The sequence below is a fragment of the Oryzias melastigma genome, linkage group LG8 (assembly GCF_002922805.2).
Source record: "Oryzias melastigma strain HK-1 linkage group LG8, ASM292280v2, whole genome shotgun sequence".
Taxonomy (NCBI): Eukaryota; Metazoa; Chordata; class Actinopteri; order Beloniformes; family Adrianichthyidae; genus Oryzias; species Oryzias melastigma.
The window spans coordinates 11365358-11376270 of NC_050519.1; the positions used below are offsets into that span (position 1 = coordinate 11365358).

The following is a 10913-nucleotide window of genomic DNA, read 5'->3' on the forward strand; positions in this document are numbered from 1 at the left end:
CACCTTAACCATAAATAATTGTAAATGTATGCCAATTACTGGAGTAAACAAATGCATTTAAATAGATTTTTTTTGTTTGTTTATCATTTGGTTTGAAAAAGTATCTATCTATCTATCTATCTATCTATCTATCTATCTATCTATCTATCTATCTATCTATCTATCTATCTATCTATCTATCTATCACCCGTTCACTTTAAATAAACGGGTTCAAACCTTTGACTGCAGGAGTCCCCACTGTTTTCGGCTCAAGCACTCCACCTAGTGGAGACTTTTATAATGTCAACAAAGAGCCCACAATTAAGCTTCATTCTCTGCTGCAAGAATGCTGTAATTACAAAATGAGACAAGGAAAAACATAAAAAAATAAAAATTGCTAAATTTCAAACTGTAAAATAGTAAGAGACAAATTCATCACTGGGTTGAATATAGAAGACATGATATTTATATTCTTGAATAAGGTGAAAGATACACATTTAAGGAGTGCTGACTTTCATAGTGAAGCACTGATTTTTAAAATATCCACTTAACTGGTCTTAGACTGAGAATGTTCATGCTTTTATTTATTTATGAATTTTTCATCTCAGCAACCTTTTAGTTGTGACAGTCGTAACAGTTGAGCAAATAAAAATAAATAGAAGCTGGTTCACATTTTCTTTGTTGGAATAATCTGTAAATCCAGTAAGGGTAAAAACAGTTAATTGACTTAATTAATTATATTGTCATTGGGAAATAGCATTTTGGATTGAAGCACTGTGAGGATCACTATAACGTAAAAACGACCATCACAGCAGACAGCACTTAGGTGATGGCAGAAAAAAAATATTAACCATCAATACAGTCCAATGTGTGGAAACACTTTGAATTTTTCAAAGACATTTCACCATACCGTGTGGTAGAATGTTCTAATAAAGTTCTGTTTGTATTATTTTGGTGTGGTGAGGAAAAAAAAAAGCAGTGGGCCAAAGTTTCTGAAACAAAAATGTGAATTGATCTGACAGTAATTCTTGCTTACTTGTTTATTTGTACACATTGATTATCTTGCAAGAAATACAAGGAATCAGGACAATATCACCTGCATGGTTCAGTACTCAGGTATTTATCTCTGAGTGACACTGGTTTAGTTTTTGCTAAAGATGTCCTGGATCGATTTGAATCAGATCGCTCAAAATAAACCAATATCAACTATGAATCATGTAATCATGATAAGAATCAAATCGTTGTTAAAAGTGAATCGTTACACTCCCCAATATCAGTCTTAACACCGTTGGTGACATTTATTTTGAGAAGGAAGTTCCACAATGTTTCACTTGGAGGCAGTGTAGGTCTACTCAACAGATGTCTACTTGATGAAACCCACATTATTCCTAGTTTGAAAATACAACAGTTTGTCTTTTTTGTGCATGCATGTATTTAAGGATTTATTTTTGTGCACCTTCAACAGTAGAACCAGATTTTTAAAAAGCACAGTGTTTTTGTTGGTTCAAATGTAATTTTCCACCCAAAAAAATCAGTATTTACTGCCTGACTAAGATGAAAAACTCATCTAAAAGTTTTCTTATGGCCTTTGACTGGATGTATTTTCTGCATTTTTAAATTAGCACAAATTCCATATTAATTAAAGATCATTAAAGAAGCTCTTGAAAAGTTTTGGTGATTGTCAAAACTGTAAAAACTTCTCTTAAGATGATATAATGGTTACATTTTTGTAGTATTAAAGGTGAAATGCCAATGATAAAGATATACTGTAACACAAAATATTTGAATTTATGTGTCCATCTGGTTATGAGCTAATAAATTATTGCATTTCTCTTCCAAAATTCTTAGATTTTGCATTCTTCTAAGTTGTTAAAAAACAGTCTGAATCTTTTTTTTTTCACTCTAGGGCTCTAATCCTGACTGGTGATTTCATTTTTTTTTTTTTTTTTTTTACCAGGAGACTTCAATACTAACATGGTCATTACGAGTTATATGTGAAATAACATGATGTAACATCACTGATCTGGAACCAACTGATGATTTCTTATTGGACTCATGACAAACAGCATGTTCTAGCACAAGGGCATCTGTCAGTGATGGTGACGCCAGGATACCATAGGCAGGAGGTCATCGGCTATGTTGTTGTGCCATCTGACCTTCAGCTGTGTGCCTTGGAAACTTCAGTGAAAATGAGGGGACATTTCTACCAACTGGTAATGAGTTGGATTACTAGGCAGGGGGAAAATTCCGGACAGACCTGGTAGGCCCAAAGCGAGAGTCTGCAAGGGAACATCTGGCTTTAAGCCCACTGTCACAAGGACTTCCAACTCCCAAATGCAGGGGAGCCTCAACCAGGAGCCTTGAGACATTGTGTCAGAGTGAAGAATACTTTCAAATCCCCCTGTCAATCCAGCTGATCAAAATTATAGCTGTGATGCTTTCTGGAGTGTCACAAACCTGGTAGTAGTTGTTGGAAGCAAGTAAGGGATGCAGTCAAGCAGAAACGGGAGTCCTGTTGAGTTTGGGTGACTTGTGGGACCGCTGAGACAGCTGACAGGTATTAGCAGCCTGAGCAGCATGCAGAGCGAGCAGTTGAAGAGGGAAAAATGAGTCTGGAGAGGAAGAATTTGAAGTTTGGAGGATGTTTTCTGTGTAGAAGTAGGTCAGGGCATCTTGCCCCTTGCAACCCTTGACAAGCGGAGAAAAAGGACCAAATGGATATGAAAAATTTATATTAGATAGTAGACATAACTGAGCTGGGATTCATTGAATTCAAGCATTTAAGACTTGTTTTTTTAATTATCTCAATTTGAAATTCTGAGACTAAATCACAAATGAAAGTGACCTTCTCTTTATGCAGTCAAATGTGGTTTCCAGGAATCAAGATCCAGATTCTCATTATAAATTGCTTTGTTGTTCAATTAAACAGTTCAATGACAGAGTGGTCAGGTTGGAGTATGAAAATGACGAATCATGAATCACTCCCACAGGAGGATGAGTCACTACAACAATCTCTGTTACACAGAATATTCAAATGACATCTGAGTGACAGAGATAAATATTTTAAATCGTAATTTATTTAATAATGGATTAAAAACATTCAAAATGCTTTTTATTTCTGCAGGTTATCAACAGATAATGGCTGTTTTGAAAAGAGAATCCTTTTAAGATTTTCAAGTCTTCAAAGGTTTAACCTAAAATGGAATAATGTGCAACAATGATTAAAAATTATGTACAAAATTTACAATTTGTAGGTTGCTTGTTCTTTTCTGTAAGGGTGACAGAGTATTTATGTAAATGTATCCTGAGAACATTCAGGGAAAATGTGTTTTATTAAATAAAGAGGAGTTCCTCAAGCGCAATGTTGGAACATAAAGCCAGAAAAGTCCAGCTTGATGGGAAAAAACAGTGTCAGACTGACTTAAGTGTTCTATGATTAGACAACAGATCAGCAGACAGGACGTCTGCATCCTACCAGCTCTCCGCCAAGGATGCTGGGATGTGACCCATCTGTTGGAAACTGTCATCTGTCTTCTTTACGTCACTGCAGAGAGCGGGCGGGGTAAGCCAAGCCATTTGGGGAGTGTTATGGAGAAGTTCAAAAGGAAGTGTTCCGAAGTGACCCAGCCAAAGAGTCGCTCTACAACTCTCTTGTCAGTCGTTACATTTTCTCCTGGGTTCATGGAAGAAGTTTTACAGGAAACGGCAAGTAGTTCATCTTTGTCTATAAAAGGGAAATTCTGTGGTAAAATTTTGAACCAGTAATGGTCAGACAAACCGTTATCATTTTAAAATGTTAAAAAAAATCACAATTTCCCATCACCTAATGTGCTTTCATTGTAAGATTATTTGTTTTAATAAGGAAAATCTAAAAAAAAAAGTGTAGTGAAATGATCATTTCTGACATTTTATTTGTTTTTGCTCATGAATTAAATGTATTAAACATTTCACAAATACTGCAATTGTAACAAGAATACAAAATATCAATTTAAATATATTTTGCAGATATATTACATGCAACTAATATTCTTTCAACTGATTAAAAACAAAGATAATTAAACAACAGACACACTATGTTTGCTTAAATTATTGCTGGAATTTTATTTTGAGAGGTCCTATGTGACCGTAAGTAATCCAGGCTGCAACAACTGAGTTTATATGACCCCAAAATCTAAGTATTTTAGTCTCTACACATTCTGGTTAATGTAGATAATTGATTTAAATTATTACAGCATTTAAAATAACATCTAAATTAAATAACATCAAACCAGATGTTCAGCTGATCAGATTTAAAAATAGCACTATTCACATTTCAAATAGGTCTCAATAGAATGTGCTATGCAGTGACCAGACCAATCATAATGACCCAAAATTTGATTGCTTAAGGTCTCATAGTTTACATCTCAAAATACTCTGATAACTTCAATTTGGTGTTCCTAATCTACATTTTGTGCTACCTTTTGTATGAAATTTGTTATATAAATGAAGATTGATTTGATATTTGATATGATTTGATTTAAATTTGATGTGATCTGATTTAAATGTGATTTGATTTGATTTGACTCCCTAGACTTGATTTGATATGAATAATGTAATCTGTTTTGTTTGTGCAAAACATATCGTTCAAAATCGTAATGAAAATCTGCATTTTACCTGTCAATAATGCCACTCATTTAGATCCTTTGTCGCACCTCTAACCCAGGTAAAGGCTTTACACTTAATTTAATGCTCACCGTCTGTGTCACGTTTGCATTCTAGCTTCTCCAGGGGCGACTGAGAGTTTTTCCCTTTCTGTGCTCACCAGGTGTGAGCAATGAGCTCATGGGATGTTCGCTGGATCAAGAGGTAAATCTTTATTCAATGTGAATGTATATAAGCATGAGTTTAAACTAAAAATAAAAAAAAAATTGAAAAAAACTACAAAAACATCAAAAAGGAGAATCACGTATGCATCACCATGCAATCATTTGTACTATCAAAATAATGTGTAAATTATTCATGTTGCCTAAAAGTTTCCGAAAAGGGCTATAGAAAAGAACCAGGAAGTGCACCATTCATTATTTTGCTTTGTTTTTTTATACATACTAAATACCTCATCCCCATTCCGTGTGAATTAGCTGTGTAAACAGAAAAGGAAAATGATCTCCAGACAAAGATACATGACCTGACTAGAACACCTCATTTATCTTCCAAATGGTCAAATTGTATGGCTCATCAAGAGAGTATATTTGTGTTTGCCATGATCTCTATTGCTTACACAGCCCACCATGTTTCAATTCTCAAGCTTTTCTTGCGTGGACAGAAGGTTGACTTAGGGTGTCAGTACTTCAGGTTACCAGGTAGCAAGATGTGTACCAATCGGTCATTCATTCCAAGTCCTAGGTCATGTGTTTATTACGTGCATTATTAAGTGGTCTTTGACCTAATTTGAGGGGGAAAATTGTGCTATCACTTATTTTTAAGCAGAGCTTTTTTTTTTAATGGTTTTGGAATCATACCACAATCTAAGTGATTTTGTAAAGTGCCTTGAAGTTATCAATTTTCTATTCATGCTTTTAATAAGAATGGCATTTATTTATTTATTTATCTATCTATTGTCATTTGCAAAGTCAAATATTTGTTATACGTGTTTTTATTCTGCCTCAATTGAACATATTTTTTTCAGTTGTGATTGGATTTGAGAGCTCGAGATGCTTGTGACGTCATCAGCCTGCGCCAGCTGCAGAAAGAGAAGCAATGGCGGTAGCTCAAGCAAAGCTCGAGAAGGAGACCGAAGACTGCTCTTTACTGCCTTTAGTTCACGATATTATCAAATGGTAAGGTGAAAGTGGTTTCGGTTGAGACGTATTTACAGTTGTTTTTTTGTTTTAACTCAATAATTTTGTGTAAACTCTCGCCTAGTGGAGTTCCGGTTGATAAAATAGCATGAACTCTCCTCTGTTAAAAGAGCAGGTTTTCCACGACGCTGAAGTTGGCTTCCGATTCACAGCTTCCGATTCGCAAGAGCGTTCCACTGTATTTTTCGAACTCAGACCACCTAAAAACAGATCCTGTTCGAAAACTACTGTACCTAGACAGTTCAAACCAGAATTAAATTATGCTTTAGATAGTAAAGATTACGTCAAACACAGTTTCTGATTTGTGAAAGCTTTTGCTGATTTGTGAAAATGTGAAATAGGAGGATTTTTATCGCATTTTTTGCACTCACCAGTTAAAAACAAGTCCTGTTCAAAAACTACAGGACTTAGACACCTCAAACCTGGATTAAATTATGCTTTGAATAGTAAAGATTGTTTCAAATATAGTTTCTGATTTGTGAAAGCTTTTACCGATTTGTGAAAATGTGAAATAGGATGATTTTTATCGCATTTTTTGCACTCTGACCACATAAGAACAGGTCCTGTTCAAAAACTACTTTACCTAGTCAGTTCAAACCAGAATTAAATTATGCTTTAGACATTAAAGATTACATCAAACACAGTTTCTGATTTGTGAAAGCTTTTGTTGATTTGTGAAAATGTGAAATAAGAGGATTTTATCGCATTTTTTGCACAATCACCAGTTAAAAACAGGTCCTGTTAAAAAACTACTGCACCTAGACAGCTCAAACATGGATTAAATTATGCTTTAGATAGTAAAGATTATGTCAAATACAGTCTTTGATTTGTGAAAGCTTTTTTGGGTGTGCAAAAATGTTGTCTTTTAGATGATTAAACCTCTATTTTTTCAAAGTTCCTCCCTTTTTCCCCGCACCCCAATAACAGCTGCACAGGTACTACCTTGGATTTTCTTTTTCATTAGCCATGATTGTGCAAGTTCTTGTCTATTAAGTAAAATAAATTTCTATCTTATTGAATTTGTGCAAAAATTTCCTACACCTAGCACAATAAAACAGTGCTAGTAAAGTAGTACCTGTAGTGTCCAGGTTTGAGTTGTCTAAATCCTCCTATTTCACATTTTCACAAATCAATAAAAGCTTTAACAAATAAGAGACTATGTTTGACATAATCTTTATTATTCAAAGCATAATTTAATTCATGCTTGAGCTGTGTAGGTGATGTACTTTTTGAACAGGACCTGTTTTTATGTGTCAGATTACAAAAAATGCTATAAAATCCTCCTATTTCACATTTTCACAAATCAATAAAAGCTTTCACAAATCAGAAACTGTGTTTGATGTAATCTTTACTATCTAAAGCATAATTTAATTCAGGTTTGAACTGTCTAGGTACAGTAGTTTTTGAACAGGACCTGTTCTTATGTGGTCAGAGTGCAAAAAATGCGATAAAAATCATCCTATTTCACATTTTCACAAATCAGAAAAAGCTTTCACAAATCAGAAACTGTATTTGATGTAATCTCTACTATCTAAAGCATCATTTAATTCAGGTTTGAACTGTCTAGGTACAGTAGTTTTTGAACAGGACCTGTTCTTATATGGTCAGAGTGCAAAAAATGCGATAAAAATCATCCTATTTCACATTTTCACAAATCAGCTAAAGCTTTCACAAATCAGAAACTATGCTTAATTTATTCTTTACCATGTAAAGCATCATTTAATTCAGGTTTGAACTGTCTAGGTACAGTAGTTTTTGAACAGGACCTGTTCATATGTGGTCAGAGTGCAAAAAATGCGATAAAAATCATCCTATTTCACATTTTCACAAATCAGCAAAAGCTTTCACAAATCAGAAACTGTGTTTGACGTAATCTTTACTATCTAAAGCATAATTTAATTCAGGTTTGAACTGTCTAGGTACAGTAGTTTTGGAACATGACCTGTTCTTATGTGGTCAGAGTGCAAAAAATGCGATAGAAATCATCCTATTTCATATTTTCACAAATCAGCAAAAGCTTTCACAAATCAGAAACTGTGTTTGACGTAATCTTTACTATCTAAAGCATAATTTAATTCTGGTTTGAGCTGTCTAGGTGCAGTAGTTTTCGAACAGGACCTGTTTTTAGGTGGTCTGAGTTCGAAAAATACAGTGGAACGCTCTCGCGAATCGGAAGCTGTGAATCGGAAGCCAACTTCAGCGTCGTAGGTTTTCCTTTAACTAAAGTTTGTGTTGTGTTTTTTCTGTTCAGCATGGATAAGGACAGTCCGGATGTCAACCAGGAGCTGACAAAACTCAAAACAAAGATCCAAGAAGCCCGGGAACAGATCTCCAACATGTCTGGGATAGACTGCAGTCCCGTGGAGCAGCAGCAGCAGCTGGCCACGCTGCGGGAGCAGGTCCGCACCAAGAACCAGCTGCTGCAGAAATACAAGGGACTCTGCATGTTTGATGTACCCAAGGCGTCGTGAGGCTGATCAAACCGGGGACTCGAGCAAAGACTTTTATTTTGAAAAACCCTTTTTGTTTTAGACAGTGAAATTGGACATTTTTGGTTTTTATTTCTTGTTTACCCCAGAGTTAATTATCTGTTTACCTTTTTTCTCAAGGACCTTTTAGTCCAAGATTCAACTTGTAAATAGTATTTTTGTGAATAAATTAATTCTTGTTATAAAGTGTGTCTTTATTTTAATGTACAATGAGGGGTTTGAGGTTTTCCTCAGCTGATTGAGTCTGAATATAAAACCTTTTAAATAAAGGAAAACATTTGCAGCTGCTCACAAATCTTAATTTAGTATATTTTCACAACAAAATGCAGTAAATTAATTCAGTCTTAATGTGAACCTGCATTTTTTTCTCAGACTAATTTCAGTTTTAATCACAAATTGTGTTATTGTTTCTATTTATTGGGCCAGATTTTAGGGCACGTCAGTATGTAGACCAAAACTAATATAAATACTGCACTGTCTCTGAGTCTAATTGCTTTATGTGGCTTATTTTCTGTTATTGTGCCATGCTTATCATTTGTGTAAACAATGGAGTCCCTAATGAATACTTACTCAGACTGTTAACTCTTTATGTAATAGTCTATTTAGGATGTCTCAATAAATTATGTATTTAATTAACTGTGTTTGCATTCCAAACGGCAGAATAGGAAAAACTGAGAGCGAGGTTGAAAACAGGTTATGAAAGTACCAAGTTTTTTTTTATTTTCTCTTTATGCAAAAGTGGACAAAGACATAATAAATACACACATGGAATTCATTTGTTCATTCTGCAGCAAACATTCAAGTTTGAAAAAAGGCAACATGTAAACTTGTTTTTCACCTTCTAGTGCTGCGCTTAGAAAGCAAAATGTAGAATCAGATTTACAGCATTTTCAGAGCATGTTTCACTACAAGTCTTGGCTCAATTTAGACGAGAGTGCCTTAAGTTTGTTGCAGACTCGCTGCGCACAGTCTTATAGGGACAAAGTTTTTACGCGCAAAGAAATGGTCAGCAAATTACGCAGCCCTTTTCTTTGGCGTGGCCGCCTCCGATGGCTTTCTCCTTGATGTACATCAAGTCACTGTGCACGCTTGGTCTGCGCGCAAACGGTGCCACAATCCCATATGCGTTCCCGTCTTTGCACTTCTTGCTTCTGAAGGACTTTCTGTGGAGGACGTCACAGTACTGCAGGGAAACTTTGCAGTGGCGGTCAGGACTCATCTCGTTTGGCAGCTTGGCCATGGTAAAGAGAGTCTGAAACATCTGGTCGACGTTTGTGTTCTTCTTTGCAGAGATTTCAAAGTATGCGCACTGTTCATCTCCACCAACCAGCTGCTCGATCTCCTCGTCCTGCACCTCCCGGTAAAAGTCTCTGTCGCACTTGTTGCCGCAGATGACCAGCGGGACGTCCACGTTCTCCTTAGTTTTGTTGCGCAGACAGGACTTGGTCTCGTGGATTTGGCGCTTCAGGCGCTGCACCTCTTGAAAAGAGTCTCTGTTGTCCAGGCTGAACACTAAGATGAAAACATCACCTGGAAAAAAACAAGAGGAAATGTGCGTTTTAGAGCTGATGATGCTGGGAGATGCAGGATGCGCAAGTTTGGAGCTGAACTCACCAGTAAGAATTGAAAGCCTCCTCATGGCAGGGAAGGGATGGTTTCCAGATGTGTCCAAGATGTCAAGCTGGTAAACGTCCCCTCTGATGCTGTAAAATTTCCGGTGGAAATCTTCAATAGTGGGTGTGTACTGGTCATCAAATCTCTCATTCAGAAACCGAGAGATGATGGCTGTCTTCCCAACTTTAGTGGAGCCCAGAATCACCATCCTGTGACAATTCTTAGCCGGAATGTCAAAGTCACTCTCCGACGGCGACATCTTTTTAATCATGCTTGCAGCTGCAGCCGGTACTGTCTCACTGTCGATCTTAATCCAAGAGTTGTGAGGAGTTTGACCCCCGCTTTGTGTCTGAAGCTGGAAGCGGTGAGAGCGGAGAATTTATAGGGGGATTTTTTGCCGCGCCTCCGTGCGTCATGCGTCACCCTGCAGCTTGGGGAGCAAGATCCAGAAGCTGGAATCATAATGTTACCAGGGCTGCTTTTGTGCGTCAGATCAATCCATGCCTCATGACAGGACAGAGACAAGAAGATAGGAGCGTGTGTGTTTAAAACATAATTGAGGAACCTTCTGTTTACTCACCACATCAACAAGAAAAACAAAGTAAAATCAAGTTTATGATGCATATTGTTGTTTAAAAAAATATGTGACAAATCGATCTTTCAACTGAAATGCATTTTATCTCTTTAAAAAACATGGAACTTGTGGAAAAGTCAATTTGTGTCCAGAGTGCTTAATGTGCTCTCTGCTGTTAATGAATAAACAGACTTTTGGTCAGGAGTGAGCAGCTGGATGGAGGGAGTGGGTGGGGTAAGTGGGTGGGGGGGGCATGAAGCACGTGGAAGGATGAGTGAGCCTCTCAAGACTTTCAGCTCTGCAGGCTGCTACAATTGTAACATTTGTATTCAGGTTTTCACCGGTCAGAAAAATAATACAAACAAACAATAAAATCAAATGAAATATGCAAACACTGTAGCCGCAAATGTCAGAATGGAA

General features: G+C 36.5%; 2 protein-coding genes across 3 annotated transcripts; one reads left to right on the forward strand and one right to left on the reverse strand.

Annotated features, from left to right (window-relative positions):
* Positions 1 to 5644: 5644 nt before the first annotated feature.
* On the forward strand, positions 5645 to 8487 carry med9 (mediator complex subunit 9). Of its 2 annotated transcripts, XR_002919211.1 has the most exons (3): positions 5645 to 5795; positions 8068 to 8375; positions 8459 to 8487. XR_002919211.1 is itself a non-coding variant. In XM_024271816.2 (2 exons), exons 1-2 carry the CDS (start codon positions 5716 to 5718, stop codon positions 8285 to 8287), a joined length of 300 nt encoding a protein of 99 aa, XP_024127584.1. In that variant the 5' UTR covers positions 5645 to 5715; the 3' UTR covers positions 8288 to 8441. The 2 variants fall into 2 exon arrangements, 1 of the variants encoding a protein (XP_024127584.1); XM_024271816.2 differs by lacking the exon at positions 8459 to 8487 and having other exon boundaries at positions 8068 to 8441.
* A 510-nt stretch (positions 8488 to 8997) lies between these two features.
* Positions 8998 to 10439, reverse strand: LOC112145890 (dexamethasone-induced Ras-related protein 1). The gene is made up of 2 exons (XM_024271368.2): positions 9920 to 10439; positions 8998 to 9835 (listed from the first exon to the last, which is right to left on the reverse strand). The coding sequence occupies exons 1-2, from the start codon at positions 10188 to 10190 to the stop codon at positions 9312 to 9314; spliced, it is 795 nt and encodes a 264-aa protein (XP_024127136.1). The 5' UTR covers positions 10191 to 10439; the 3' UTR covers positions 8998 to 9311.
* Between the last annotated feature and the right edge of the window lie 474 nt (positions 10440 to 10913).